Raw genomic sequence first — 16,420 nt, 5'->3', positions numbered from 1 at the left:
CCTACATAAAAAATCTCTAAAGAATCCACCCCAAAACTACCAGACCTAAGAAGTGAATTCAGCAAAGTTGCAGGATACAAAATCAATACACAGAAATCTGTTGTATGCCTATATACTAATGATGAACTAGCAGAAAGAGAAATCAAGAAAACAATTCCATTCACAATTGCATCAAAAAGAATAAAATACCTAGGAATAAACCTAACCAAGGAGGTGAAAAACCTATACCCTGAAAACTATAAGACTCTCATGAGAGAAATTAAAGAAGACACCAATAAATGGAAATACATCCCACTCTCATGGATAGAATTAACATTGTCAAAACGGCCATCCTGCCTAAAGCAGTCTACAGATTCAGTACAATTCCTATCAAAATACCAACAGCATTCTTCAATGAACTAAAACAAATAGTTCTAAAATTCATGTGGAACCACAAAGACCCCAAATAGCCAAAGCAATCCTGAGAAGGAAGAATAAAACTGAGGGGATTATGCTCCCCAACTTCAAGCTCTACTACAAAGCCATAGTAATCAAGATAATTTGGTACTGGCAGAAGAACAGATGCATAGATCAATGGAACAGAACAGAGAGCCCAGATATAAACCCACTCATATATGACCAATTAATAGATGATAAGGAGCCATGAATATACAATGAGGAAAAGACAGCCTCTCCAATAACTGGTGTTTGGAAAACTGGACAGCTACACACAAGAGAATAAACAGGATTATTTGAGCATACAAAGACCTGAATGGAAAACATGAAACCATAAAACTCTTGGTAGAAAATATAGCCAAGAATCTCTTGAACATAAGTAGAGCAATTTTTTCCTGTACACATCTCCTTGGACAAGGGAAACAAAGTCAAAAATGAAGAAGTGCAACTACATCAAACTAAAAAGCTTCTGTACAAAGAACACCATTAGAACAAAAAGGTAACCTACAGTATGGGAGAATATATTCATAAATGACATACCTGACAAGGGGTTAATATCCAAAACATATAAAGAACTCACACACCTCAACCTAAAAAGCAAATAACATGATTAAAAAATGGGCAGATGGTATAAACAGACAATTCTCCAAAGAAGAAAGTCAGATGCCCAACAGGCACATGAAAAGATGCTTCAAATTGCTAATTATCAGGGAAATGCAAATTAAAACCACAATGATACATCACTTCACACCAGTTAGGACAACCAACATAGAAAAGACTAGGAACAACAAATGCTGGTGAGGATGCAGAGAAAGGGGAACCCTCCTACACTGCTGGTGGGAATCTAAGTTAGTTCAACCATTGTGGAAAGCAATATGGAGGTTCCTCAAAAAACTAAAAATAGAAACATCATTTGAGCCAGGAATTTCACTCCTAGGAATTTACCCTAAGAAAACAAGATCTCAGATTCAAAAAGACAGATGCACTCCTATGTTTATTGCAGCACTATTTGCATTAGCTAAGATATGGAAGCAACCTAAGTGCACATCAGTAGATGAATGGATAAAGAAGAGGTGGTTCATATACACAATGGAATATTATTCAGCCATAAGAAGAAAAAAAACTGATCATTTGCAACAGCATGGATGGGTATTATGCTCAGTGAAATAATCCAGGTGGAGAATGACAAGTACCAAATGATTTCCCTCATTTGTGGAGTATAACAACAGAGCAAAACTGAAGGAACAAAACAGCAGCAGACTCACAGACCCCAAGAAGTGCTAGTGGCTACCAAAGGGGAGGGCTGGGGGAGGGCGGGTGGGGAGGGAGGGAGAAGGGGATTCAGGGGCATTATGATTGGCACACTTGGCATGTGGGGGGGTCACAGGGAAGACAGTGTAGCACAAAGAAGACAAGTAGTGACATGTGGCATCTTGCTACACTGATGGACAATGACTACAGTGGGGTGGGTCAGGGGAATCAGTAATATGGGTGAATGTAGTAACCACAATGCTACTCACATGGAATCTTCATAAGATTGTGTATCAGTGATACCTTAATTTTTTTTTAAGTGAGGTTTGTAGCATTGACTATTTCCCCAGCCCCATGGTGGCCTTAAAAATCTGTCAGCTTCACAACAACAGTACTTGTGAAGAGTATCAGCCACTGTGGAGGCAGAACGAATTTGAAACTCACCTAATGCCCATTCCCAGAGAATTATCACTGTCTGTTGGCTCTCTGGAAAAACGCATACTTGGGGCTTGTCTTTATTTGACCTGATGCAGAGCTCACTCACAGGAAAAAGCCCTTTCCCCAGAGTGCTTGCCAAAAACACTCAGCAGCAATTTTTCAACATCACAGCTGCCTGAGGTGCTAATACCAGTTGCAGCAAACAAGAAAACTTGAATAAAAAAATTAACACAAACACTTGAATAAAATCTAGAAGATGTGCTGCCCAAAGAGGCTCTGAAATTCTCCAACATATTCCTAGGGATCTAGAAAGCACATGCGTGTGCAGGGCTGTGTACATATCCAGGGAAGACCTGAAAGGGTCCCACTCTCTCACCCCTGGCTGACCTTGAGGTTCTGCTCAATCAGTAAGTGAAGCAAAGGCAGAGTTGTGACCTGCAGAGTGTTGAAGTGTGCTCCAGCACACACAAAGAGCCCCTCAGCATTGAGTGGGAGACTCACTGGATCAAGGCATTAAAGGAAACCTCTGCCGAAACTGACTGTTAAGCTAACCAAGCAGAGAATTCAGTAGCTGCACATGACAGACTATACACTTCAGAGAATTAGTCCAGGAAAGCCCTTAAATAAATAAAGAGCAATAATAACAACAAACAGAAATTCTGGAAAGAATTGGAATCTAATTTCATGTTAATTTATTTTAAATGTCCAATTTTTAACAAAAAATTATGAGACACACAAAGATATTAAAAAGTATGGCAAAAAAAAGGGAAAAAGGCAGTCAATAAAAATTGTAAGCCTATATGGACTTACTAAAGATTTTACATTGGCTATTATTAATTATGTTCAAAGAACTACAGGAAACCATGTCTAAGGAATTAATGGAAAACACAAGAATTATGTACCATCAAATGGAGAATATCAATAGAAAGACAGATTTAAAAAAAACAAATAGAAATTCTGGGTCTGTAAAGCGCAGTAACTGAAATGAAAAATTCACTAAAGGGGCTTAATAGGAGATTTGTGCTGTCAGAAGAAAGAATCTGTGATTGTGAAAATGGGTCAGTTGAGATGATCCTGTCTAAGGAAGAGAAAAACAAAAGAATGAAGGAAAATGAACAGAGTCTCAGAGACCTTTGGGACACTACCAAGTGTGTCAACATACACATAAAGGGAGCCCCAAAAGGGAAGAAGAAAGAATGAGGCAGAAAGAACATATGAAAAAATAATGCCAAAACCTTCCCAAATATAAATAAAAACATTAATCCAAGAAGCTCAACAAGCTCTGCATGGGATAAACCCAAAGAGATCCACATCTAAGAGATCCAAATCGTGGCCACTTTGCCAAAGGCAAAAAATGAAGAGAGACTCTTGAAAGCAGCAAGAAAACAATGACTAATCACAGAAAAGGAATCCTTGATGAGATTGACAGCTGATTTCCCATCAGAAACCAGGAAAGCCAGAAAGCAGAAGGGGTGACACAAAGTGATGAAAGAAAAAAAAAACTGTCAGCAGGGAAATCTATAGCCAAAACTATACTTGAAAAGTGAAGGATAAATTTAGACATGCCTAGATAAACAAAAATGGAAAGAATTGATCACTAGCAGCCTGCTATTACCAAAGGGATTCCTCCATTCTGAAATGAAAGAACACTAGACAGTAATTTAAATCCACACACAGAAGTAAAGAGCTTCAGTTAGGTAACTACATAGGTAAATATGAAAGACAGTATAAATGGATTTTTATTTGTAACTCTTTTTTCTCATCTGGTTTAAAAGTCAATTCCATAAGGTAATAATGATAAAATTCTGCACACAGGCTTATAATGTATAGAATAGTAGTTTTATGACATGATAGTACAAAGGAGATAATGAAGTTGTACTAGACCAAAGTATCTATATACAATGGAAAGCAAATTGTTATTAATCCAAACTAGATTACTTTAAAATAAGATGCCAGTTATAAACCCCAAGACACCACTAAGAAAATAACTTGAAAAAATTTTGTAAGAGAAGAAAATTAAAACGGTACACTAAAAAAGATCTATTTAACAAAAAAGAATAGTATTGAAACAATAGAGGAACAAAAAAAAGTCATAAAACATATAGAAAAAATAGCAAATTGGCACATATAAATCCTGTCTTATGAGCAACTACATTAAATATAAATGAATTTCTAAAATACTAAATAGCCAAAACAATCCTGAGAAAGAACAAAGTGGGAGGCATCACCTTTCCAGTTTCAAATATACTACAAGGTATAGTAATCAAAACAGTATGATACTGGCATAAAAACAGACACAGACCACATGAAACAAAATCAAGTGTCCATAGGTAAACCCACCAACAGTGCACAAAGTCTCCAAGTTCTCCATATCCTCATTGACACTTGTTATTTTCTGTTTTTTTTTAATAGTAGCCACACAAATAGGAGTGAGGTGAAAGTTCATTGTGGTTTTGATTTGCATTTCCCTAATGAACATGATGTTGAGTGTCTTTTGGATCATGCTATTTATTTACTTACCTATATAAAGAACCCACAAAAATGCTATTAGAGCTAATAAATATGTCCAGCAACATTGCGTGACACAAGATCAATGTATAAAAATCTATTCTATTTCTATATACTAACAATGAAGAATTTTCAAAATTTAAAAAATAGTTCAATTCATTCATAAAATGCTTAGGAATAAATTTAACAGAATAAAGTAAGACTTGTATACCGAAAACTATAAAATATTGTTGAAAGAAATTTAAAAAGACCTAAATAAATGGTAAGACATCCCATATTCATGAATTAGAAAACAATACTAACAGTATTAATATGCAATACTCTACAAATAAGGGTACAGTTTCAATGTAATACCTATCAAAATCCTAGTTGGAGTTCTTTTTTTTATGAAGTGACAAACTGATTCTCATATGGAAATGCAAAGGATTCAGAATAGCCAAAACACCTTGAAAAAGAAGAACAAAGGTAGAGAGGCTTCACATTTCCCAGTTTAAAACTTAACAAAAAGCTACAGTAATCAAGATAGTGTAGTACTGTCATAAGTATAGACATAGAGATCAACAGAATAGAATTGAGATTCCATAAATAAATCCTTAAATCTATGAGCAATTTATTTTTTACTATGCCAAGATAACTTGAGGATACTAGAATAACTAAATGCAAAAGAAAGAAGTTGGACTCCTTCCTAACACTGCACACAAAAATGAAATCAAAATGCCATAGATCTAAATGTAAGAGTTTATGTATAGTTTTACAACTATAAATCGTTATAAGAAAACAGCAGTAAATCTTCATGACCTCTAGTTAAGCAATGGTTTCTTCGATATGACACCAAAGCACAAGTGCCAAAAGAAAAAAATTGATAAATTGGACTTTACCAAAATTAAAAATTCCTTGAAGAGGTTCAAGAGTAGACTTGAACTGGTAGAAGAAAGAATCAGTGAACTTGAATATAGATAGATAGAGGTTATGCAATCTGAAAAACAGAGAAAATAGAATGAAGAAAAGTAAACAATCTCAGAAATGAAAGCAAAAATGAACAAGTGGGACTACATCAAACCAAAAGGCTTCTGTACAGCAAAGAACACCATCAGTAGAACAAAAAGACATCCTACAGTATGGGAGAATTATTCATGAATGACATATCCAATAAGAGGTTGACATCCAAAACATATAAAGAGCTCATGCACCTCAACAAACCAAAAGCAAATAACCCAATTACAAAAGGGCAGAGGATCTGAACAGACACTTCTCCAAAGAAGAAATTCAGATGGCCAACAGGCACATGAAAAGATGCTCCACATCGCTAATCACCAGAGAAATGCAACTTAAAACCATGAGGATATATCACCTCATGCCAGTTAGTATGGCCAACATCAAAAAAGACAAACAACAACAAATGTTGGTGAGGACGTGGAGAAAGGGGAACCCTCCTACACTGCTGGTGGGAACGTAAATTAGTTCAACCACTGTGGAAAACAGTATGGAGGTTCCTCAAAAAACTCAAATAGAAATACCATTTGACCCAGGAATTCCACTCCTAGGAATTTACCCTAAGAAAACAAGATCTCAGATTCAAAAAGACAGATGCACCCCTATGTTTATTGCAGCACTATTTACAATAGCCAAGAAATGGAAGCAACCTAAGTGTCCATCAGTAGATGAATGGATAAAGAAGATGTGGTACATATACACAATGGAATATTATTCAGCCATAAGAAGAAAACAAACCCTACCATTTGCAACAACATGGATGGAGCTAGAGGGTATTATGCTCCGTGAAACAAGCCAGGCAGAGAAAGACAAGTACCAGATGATTTCCCTCATCTGTGGAGTATAAGAACAAAGCAAAAACTGAAGGAACAAAACAGCAGCAGACTCGCAGACCCCAAGAATGGACTAACAGTTACCAAAGAGAAAGGGATTGGGGAGGATGGGTGGGAAGGGAGGGATAAGGGGAAAACGGGGCATTACAAATAGTACACATAATGTAGCGGGGCAGCACGGGGAAGGCAGTGTAGCACAGAGAAGACAAGTAGTGACTCTATAGCATCTTACTACACTGATGGACAGTGACTGTAATGGGGTATGTGGTGGGGACCTGATAATGGGGGGAATCTAGTAACCACAACGTTGCTCATGTGATTGTATATTAATGATACCAAAATAAAAAAAGTAAACAGTCTGTTTGAAGAAATGACAACTTCCCAAATGTGCTGAAAACATTAATCTCTATATCCAAGAAGTTCAAAGGACCCTAAGTAAGATAAATGCAGAGATAAGGACCCAAACACATCACAGTAAAAATGCTGAAAGTCAAAGAGGAAATCTTGAAACCAGGAAGAGAAAAATGACTTATCCATACAAGGGAACCCCAAAATTAACAGTTGACTTCCCATCAGAAACAATGACCTATGCAAAGGCTAAAAGAACCATCAAACAAAGATCTTATGTCCAGCAAAATTTCAAAAATGAAGGATAAATAAAATTACATAATGGCAATAATTGTGTAAATCTGTGAATATAGCAAAAATCACTGGAGTGTATATTTTTAAAAGAATGAATTTCATGATACATAAATTATATCTCAGCAGAGCTGTCAGGTTTTTTTCCTTAATCCAATATGTTTGCTTTCCACTCAGGCTTCTAATTAGCACCACTGCCTACCGTGTACAGTGTCTGAGCAGGGTGATTGCCAGAGCCAACCTCCATGCCCAGGCTGGCCTGCTTGACCCTGAATTCCAGGGATACTGCCTTGTACCTAACAATACCATCATAGCCAAAATCCCAGAGGCCCATCTGAGGGGCTGTTTCAACAGGAGACTCTTCAAAGCTGTTGAGTAGTCGGGGTTTGTTCTCAACATGAAGCCAAACAAAGGAAAACTACCATCTGTGTTTCTCTTCTCCCTACGACCTAGGGGGTGTGTGTGTGCATGCACATGTGTGCCTGTGTGTGTGCACATGTGTGTGCATGTTACAGAGAGACAGAGAGAATGCTATGCTCCAGCTAGCACTGGTTTTGGTCCCTGTTTTGTGACACTGCTGTCCTGAGCTCTTTACATTGAGCTTCCCATATTTCACAGGAGCACCCTTTGCCTCACAGAGAAAAGACACTCACTCAAGATCTAGAGCTCATGAACTGGAGAGATGATGACGGTACACTCCCTGAGAGTACTGGCCTAATTAAATCCAGGGCCTGAGGCCTGAGCTAAGTGCCTGGCTCACTAACTCATTCTTGACTCTGGATTGGCCAAGCCCCGAGCCTCATTCCATCTACCTGCAAACTCAGTTTTAAAGCCCGTGGCATGCTCTGCTCCGTGGGGAAGAGCCCCAGCGAAGCAGGGCCGAAGGTCGCTGTCCTTATGGTGGGGTAGGTTTCTGACAGTCAGGACCCAGGACCTCTTAATCGGAGCAGGCTGAAGGGGGAGGGGCAGAGAGCTGGATCGGAGCCAGGGCCTACTGGGAAGAGGGGGAAGCAGGCAGAGCAGGAATCAGGACTCCAGTCACAGGACAGAGGGGCAGGACTGGGCTGTGAGCAGGGACAACGACCGCAGCAGCCTCCAGCACCACGGCCAGCCCTCCCCTTCTGCTGTGTGGGCTGCGCAGCTTCCAGGCTGTGGGAAATAGTCTTCCTGCTTTGCTTTTCCAGGAACACAGCCTTTGAGAAACACTCAGGAAATGACCATCCCTAAAGGGACTGAGAGCTCCCAGTTTGGAAAACCCTGTCAGGCCATATCAGTTCAGCGAAAGAGGCCACAGAATCATTGAACCTTCTACTCCCTCAGACCCATTTTATTTATTTCCCAAGTCATCTGGCTCTTATTTAATTGCTCCCACATTCCCGACCGAAAAGTCAGCAGATCCAGCCGATGCCTGGAACACATGTTAGAAAGCTGTGTGCAGAATGGGGCTGGGCCATGGGGGGACCACCATGTGGTTGGCTGGAGGTCCTGCAGCCAGCCTCACTTTCTAAGCAGGGTCCCCTGGAACCCTCCACGCCATCCATCACTCCTGACGGCCCAGCTCACTCCAAGCCATGGAGTCTGTCTCCAGAGGCTGCAGCAGCCACCGCACAAAACGTTTTCAGTGAAGTCAGGTGCCCAGGGCTTAGAAGAGGCGGCAGCCTGCTAGGCAGCTCAGGGCTCTTGCCTTTCTTGACCCTCACCCATTCAGTGCGGGCATACCAAGTGCTTGTGCCTGCCAGGCCCTGTGGTGGGCAGCGGAAAGATAGCAGGAAACCAGGCAGATGGGGTCCCAGCTCTCAGGCAGCTGCCTTGCCTGTGGAGCTGATGGCCAATAAATGACACACAAACACAGGCATACCTTGGAGATTGTGCAGGTTCGCTGCTAGACATCCACAGTAAAACAAATATCAAGCTAAAGCAAGTCATATGAATTTTTTGGTTTCCTAGTGCATATAAAAGTTATGTTTGCACTCTACTGTAGTCTGTTAGGTGTGCAGTAGCATTGTCTAAAAAAAAATGTGCATACCTTAATTTAAAATACTTCATTGCTAAAAAATGTGAACCATCATTTGAACTTTCAGGGAGTTGTAATCACTGATCACAGATCAGTGCATATATATATAGTGATAATGAAAAAGTTTGAAATATTGCAAAAATCACCAAAATATGACAGAGACACAAAGTGAGCAAATGCTATTGGAAAAATGGTGCTGATAGACTTGCTCAATGCAGGGATGCCACAAACTTTCATTTTGTAAAAAACATAATATCTGTGAAGTGCAATGAAGCACAATAAAATGAGGTATACCCATAAATGGATTTAATAACTAATAACTAAGGTTAGTGCTTGGAAGGAAATAGCAGTGAGCTGTGATACAACACAATGAGGAGACGTCTTCAGATGGCACGGTCAAGGGAGGATCTTCCTAGGTGGTGGTGATGAGGCCACAGCCCACCAACCTTGGAAACACAGAGGATGTGAATCTCCAAAGGCTGAAGTGAACTGGCTCCTTGGGGGACCCAGAGAGATGGAGGAGTGGAGCCCTGTGTCCAAGGTCATGAGGACTGATGAGGGGCAGGGCCACGGGGAGAGCAGTGCAGAGTGTGGATGTACTGGGAAGCCCTGGGAGAGGGTGGGCACTTTATAAGGGCCTCTCTGGTTGCTGGGGTTGGGGTGCTCAGCAGGAGTTCAGTTAGGAGGCTGTGATGGTCGTGCTGATGCCAAGCAGTGGAGCCCAGTGATATGGTGTCAGCAGGACCTGAGAGACCTGGTGGCTTGATGTGTTTTGGAGCCTCTCAAATGGGCTAGATGTGGCCTGTCCCAACAGAAATAGGATCATCTCCAGAATGCTGCCATTCCCACTCTGGCCACCACTCTATAGACTGGATGGTGGGTTTGGGGTCCCAGGAGGCTGCTTGCAACCTGGACTGCCCCCTCACTAGTTTGGTGATCTCCGACATGCCACCCACCCTCCCAGGGACCTCAAGAAATGCTCACATCAGAGCTCCAGTTTTCAAAGAGTTCCTCTCCATCACCTCTGTTTGCTTCACGGTCAGTCTGGATTCTGCCCAGATCTGAGCATGACGTGCCCCTGAGCATGATGACCCTTCTGCCTCAGTTTTCTCATCTGTAAAATGTTCCTGGTGACATTGCAGCAGGGATTAAATGAGATGGGGGCGGTGCAGGGGGCAGGGGAGTGGGGTAGCAGACAGCCACATTCCCAGCACACGATGAGCCATGAGGGATGGTTACTCTGTCGGCTCCTCTTTGGCTACTCCAGCTGCATCTCCTGCCCAGCTCGGATACTGTGCCCTCAGGACGCCAGGCTCTCTCAATGAGAATCCCAGTCTGAGCTTTCTTGGGGGAGCTAGGAGATGAGGGTGTAGCTGAGGGCCAAACAAAAACACAGAGCTCAAGCTCACTCCAGCAGTTTTGTTTATTTGTTTGTTTGTTTGTTTATTAAGGTATCACTGATATACACTCTTGAGAAGTCACATGAGCAACACTGTAGTTACTACATTCTCCCATATTATCAAGTCCCCCTGACACCACACCACAGTTACTGTCCATCAAGGTAGCAAGATGCCACAGAGTCACTACTTGTCTTCTTTGTGCTACACTGTCTTCCCCATGACCCCACATACACCATGTGTGCCAATCATAATGCCCCTTCAATCCCCTTCTCCCTCCCTCCCCACCTGCTCTCCCCCATCCCTTCCCTCTGGTAACCACTAGTCCCTTCTTGGGGTCTGTGAGTCTGCTGCTACTTTGTTCCTTCAGTTTTGCTTTGTTGTTAGACTCCACAAATGAGGGAAATGATTTGGTATTCGTCTTTCTCTGCCTAACTTATTTCACTGAGCATAATACCCTCTAGCTCCATCCATGTTGTTGCAAATGATAGGGTTTTGTTTTCTTCTTATGGCTGAATAATATTCCATTGTGTATATGTACCACCTCATCTTTATCCATTCATCTACTGATGGACACTTAGGTTGCTTCCATATCTTGGCTAATGTAAATAGTGCTGCAATAAACATAGGGGATATGTCTTTTTGAATCTGGGATCTTGTTTTCTTAGGGTAAATTCCTAGGAGTGAAATTCCTGTGTCAAATGGTATTTCTATTTTGAGTTTTTTGAGGAACCTCCATACTTTCCACAGTGGTTGAACTGATTTACATTCCCACCAGCAGTGTAGGAGGGTTCCCCTTTCTCCACAACCTCGCCAACATTTGTTGTTGTTTGTCTTTTGGATGTTGGCCATCTTAACTGATGTGAGGTGATATTTCATTGTGGTTTTAATTTGCATTTCCCTCATAATTAGCAATTTGGAGCATTTTCTCATGTGCCTTTTGGCCGTCTGAATTTCTTCTTTGAAGAATTGTCTGTTCATATCCTCTGCCCATTTTTAATTGGGTTATTTGCTTTTTAGGTGTTGAGGTGTGTGAGTTCTTTATATATTTTGGGTGTCAACCCCTTGTTGGCTATGTCATTTACAAATATATTCTCCCATACTGTAGGATGCCTTTGTGTTCTACTGATGGTATCCTTTGCTGTACAGAAGCTTTTTGGTTTGATGTAGTCCCACTGTTCATTTTTGCTTTTGTTTCCCTTGCCCAAGGAGATATGTTTAGAAAAAGCTGCACATGTTTATATTCAAGAGACTTTTGCCTATATTTTCGTCTAAGAGTTTTATGGTTTCATGACTTACACTCAGGTCTTTGATCCATTTTGAGTTTACTTTTGTGTATGGGGTTAGACAGTGATCCAGTTTCATTCTCCTACATGTAGCTGTCTGGTTTTGCCGCCAACACCAGTTGTTGAAAAGGCTGTCATTTCCGCATTGTATGTCCATGGCTCCTTTATCATATATTAATTGACCATATATGCTTGGGTTTTTATCTGGGCTCTCTGTTCTGTTCCATTGATCTATGCATCTATTCTTCTGCCAGTACCAAATTGTCTTGATTACTATGGCTTTGTAGTAGAGCTTGAAGTTGGGGAGCATAATCCCCCCAGCTTTATTCTTCCTTCTCAGGATTGCTTTGGCTATTCGGGGTCTTTGTGGTTCCACATGAATTTTAGAACTATTTGTTCTAGTTCACTGAAGAATGCTGTTGGTATTTTGATAGGGATTGTACTGAATCTGTAGACTGCTTTAGGAAGGATGGCCATTTTGACAATGTTAATTCTGTCCATGAGAGTGGGATGTATTTCCATTTATTGGTGTCTTCTTTAATTTCTCTCATGAGAGTCTTATAGTTTTCAGGGTATAGGTTTTTCACCTCCTTGGTTAGGTTTATTCCTAGGTATTTTATTCTTTTTGATGCAGTTGTGAATGGAATTGTTTTCCTGATTTCTCTTTCTGCTAGCTCATCATTAGTATATAGGCATACAACAGATTTCTGTGTATTGATTTTGTATCCTGCAACTTTGCTGAATTTACTTATTAGTTCTAGTAGTTTTGGGGTGGATTCTTTAGTTTTTTATGTAGAATATCATGTCATCTGCAAACAGTGACAGTTTAACGTCTTCCTTACCAATCTGGATGCATTATATTTCCTTTTTTTTTTTTTTTGACTTTTATTTCTTTGTGTTGTGTGATTGCAGTGGCTAGGACCTCCAGTACTCTGTTGAATAAATCCATGTAGAGTAGGCATCCTTGTCTTGTTCCCAATCTTAATCTTAAAGGAAAAGCTTTCAGCTTTTTGCTGTGAAGTATGATGTTGGCTGTGGGTTTGTTGTATATGGCCTTTATTATGTCAAGGGACTTGGACCTCTATACCCATTTTGTTGAGAGTTTTTACACTCCAGCCATTTTTAAGTTGAAGTGTGCTGTCTTTTGTGACTTGGTAGGTGGCACATGTGTACCCAGTGACATCAAAGAGGCCTTGGTAGGAAGTCAGTCCCTCCCTTGCCTCTCTGTTCTTTGGTTTCTGTGCTTGAGGGCACCCTGCTGGCCACTGCACTCACAAATGTTTCTGTTCACACAAACAAAAGTCTACCTGGTTTTCTTTAGCACAAATGGCTGTATTTTAACATACTCTGCCACACTTTTTAAAAAATGTAACAGTATGCCTTGCACCTGTTGTCCTATATCAGAACATATCAAATTGCTTCAGTCCTTTTCACAGGTGTATAGCATTCCATTTAAAGATGTACCATCCTTCCTTCAAATAGTTCCATTTATGCTAATTCTACTTTTTGGCTTCCTCGAACAGTTCTGCAATGAATATTCTTATACACCTGTCCTTTTGCTTATATGTTAACATATCTAAAAAATAACTTTCTAGGGGGATTGCTGTTGTAGCAGCTGACACATACATTTTAAGCCCTAATTAGTATTGCCAAATCACCATATAAAGAATGTACCAGTGTATGTCCTCTCTCAAGCCCTGGGTGAAGTGACTGTCCTCATTTCCCTACACACAATAGGTCATCAGATTTTTTCTTACTTTTTCTAACCTGATATGATCATAGCTTTAACCTTCATCTCTTTATTATAAATAAAGATCCACTTTTGTTTCATATAATTAAGGGCTATTTATATTTTCTTTTTTGTGAACACCCCATTCATATCTTTTGACCATTTTTCTACGGGATTGTTGATGTTTTTAGAGTTGATTTTTAGGAGCATTTTTATACCAAGGTATCTGGCTTTTATGACATAAATTAGAAATATCTTTGGCTTTGGCTGCTGACTTTGCTTACAGTGCTTCCTGCCTTGCAGATATTTTTGTTTTTATATGGTTGGATTAGACTTTTATTGTATGCCTTCTGGATTCCGAACTGTAGTTGGAAAAGCCTGCTGTTCTCCACCATTACAAAGGAATTTTCCCATATTTGTCTCTAGGATTTTTATGATTTTTTTAAACATGTGAATCCTTGATCCTTCTGGAATTTATTGTGGTTCATGCCAAGGCATGGATTCAGCTTTACTTTTTTTGGATAGTCACCAGTCTGCCCCCCACTCTCTTTTAATAATGCCTCTCTTCCCACTGGCTCAGAGGGCTCAGGTGGAGGCGGGGGCAGCCTGGAAGGGTGGAAAGGGAATTGAATCCAGACCTTAGTCCTAGGAACAATGGGAGAGTGAGGAGTACGAGTGTGGGGCTGGGATCATCAGATGTGCATCTCGAAAAGGTCCCTCAGGCCCCAGAGTGGAGGGTCAATTGGCAATGCGTCAGCATCTTTGAGGTCATCTCTGATCCCAGGTGCCCCCCATCATTGCTAGTGGGTCTCGGCTCCTGGGTCTCCAACCCTCCCTCCAACACCACTGCTGGGTGAATTCCTGGGGATCTTGATATGCACATAGAAGCCCCTCACACGCCCCCTCCTCCAGTGAACTGAGCCTCTAGTGGACCTCAGTCTCTTCCTTCCCCCGGTCTTGCTGACACCTCCTCATCACCAATAAATGCAGCATCAGGAGTCTCCCCTGGTGCATCCCAGCGCCCTCCCTTCATTCCCCAGCCCCACACGCGGTCCTTCTTACCTGCCTTCCAACTCACGGATCCCGCTGCCCTGCCACCAGCACCAGGCAGCTCCCCATGCCTGGAGGAAAAGGTTGCCCTGCCTCCGGTGGCACTTTGAATTCCACCAAAATTCATCCTTCAAGCAGGAACCGATCTGATTCCTACCCAACTTGCCAAAACCCAAAACTCATGAACCATGAGCCGGGAATGAATGAATGCCTGAACCGACATGCAGGTGACTGTCACCACCGTCCACATGCCAACCTCTAAGACAAATGTGCTGCCTCTGCCCTGCCCTTGGCTTTGGAGCGGGTGACAGCATCAAAGCCTTGCAAGAAGGGTGGCCATTAGCCGTGTGAGGGAGGGGCCAGCCTGTACAAGGGGACCCTCTCTCCATTTGGTGCTGATTGTGGCTTCTCTGCTTGTGTTTTGCAGGTCCTCCCGTAAGTATCCTGGATTATGCTCTCGGCTCCTGAAAGATAAGACATTTTATTCTCTCTCCATAGCAATGCCATGAAAATAATGTTTGATTAGAGAGGTGTGTGTATCCTAAAAAACAAAAAAGAAAAAAAATCATTCCTGAACAGGGCCTTTTTTTTTTTGGCAGATGAATGCAAGCACAGAATTAGAATTGCATGGGCTTGACTTGTCCAGTGAAGCATTCTGGGACCATTTTCCTTCCAAGAGAGCTGGCATGAGCCTTGCTGCCCCTCCCCAAATCTCTGGGCTCAAGCTGGTGCACAGAGATGCAAGCACCGTGCCCATGCTTTCCAAATGCTCTGTAGCAGTTGACTATTTAAATGTTTTTGTCTCATGTGTTTTGGCAGAAAGGGCTTCAGGCATTTATGCTAAGAATGGGCTTGATCACTAGATCCCGGGGTCCGTTTTTCTGCTTTGCCAGAATATGCTTCACTGTCCAGATTGGGGCAGCTGAGACCTTGGGAACACAGCTGGCCAGGGAGGGCACTGCGTCTGAGAGGGGCTTGGGGCGGGACTGGCTGCCTGAGCAGCATGGGCGGACCGTCAGTGCCCCGGAAACTGCTGCTGCTCCCAGACACACGACAGGTCAGCCTTTGATCCATCTTGGCAGTTTTCAGAACCTGATAAATCCTGATAAATAATTCAGGAAGCACATTGACAGTCAGCTTGAGCCAAAATTAACCTTCTACAGGAATTCCTTTCAGATGAGGAGTTGTATTTTTTACTTCCGCTTGCCATGATCCATTTCCCACCCGACACCCTTTGGAATCGGGGCTCCTGGATGCATGTACCAGCACCACACTGAGCCAAAAAGAAGCCAGCAAGAATGTGTAGATTTATTAGCCACAAGCACTTTTACTGTTGAGTCATTCCTGGCTGTCACATGCAGGCCGGCCTGTGTGAACTTGCTGAAGTGTGTAAGGGAGAGGGCTATGGAGTGATTTTTTTTGTAACTTGGCTGTTAAACTATAAAGTGTTTTAAACAAATAGAGGATTTTAAAGCTGCAACCTGAGATGGATGCCTATGTGTGGGACACTGGCCAGGCAGTCAGTGCTCCAAGCACGTGGGGGCAGAGAAGCATCCAGTAGCAATGAATGCCCCTGGCCCCATCTTCTGGCTTCCAAGGTTGTCTTCCTCAGTTGACCTCATCCCAGAGGCTACAGGCAGGAAGCCCCTCTCTGCTCTCTAGGCCCAACTTAAGGAGCATTTTCCATGATGGCTGTGGCACTGCCCTCTGGAGTCCCACGTCCCCACGTGGTCTTCGTTATGTGCTACAGCTGACAGGGAGATTACACATGGCTGTGTGCCCTGGGGGCCCCTCCAGCCTGGCCCTGTGAGGCAGGAAACGGGTGCTGCATCCTCCAGACCTGGCAG

General features: G+C 41.9%; 1 protein-coding gene across 1 annotated transcript in view; it reads left to right on the top strand.

Moving 5' to 3' along the window:
* Positions 1-16,420, top strand: part of COL23A1 (collagen type XXIII alpha 1 chain) — a 307,076-nt gene that overhangs the window by 246,579 nt on the left and 44,077 nt on the right. Inside the window, exon 4 of the mRNA XM_073221168.1 lies at positions 12,714-12,721. Coding sequence (XP_073077269.1) covers positions 12,714-12,721 — 8 coding nt within the window. The remainder of the gene's footprint in view (positions 1-12,713; positions 12,722-16,420) is intronic.

The sequence above is a fragment of the Manis javanica genome, chromosome 14, assembly GCF_040802235.1.
Source record: "Manis javanica isolate MJ-LG chromosome 14, MJ_LKY, whole genome shotgun sequence".
Taxonomy (NCBI): domain Eukaryota; kingdom Metazoa; phylum Chordata; class Mammalia; order Pholidota; family Manidae; genus Manis; species Manis javanica.
Note: the sequence above shows the minus strand (reverse complement) of the source record. Positions and strands in the feature narration are given on the sequence as shown.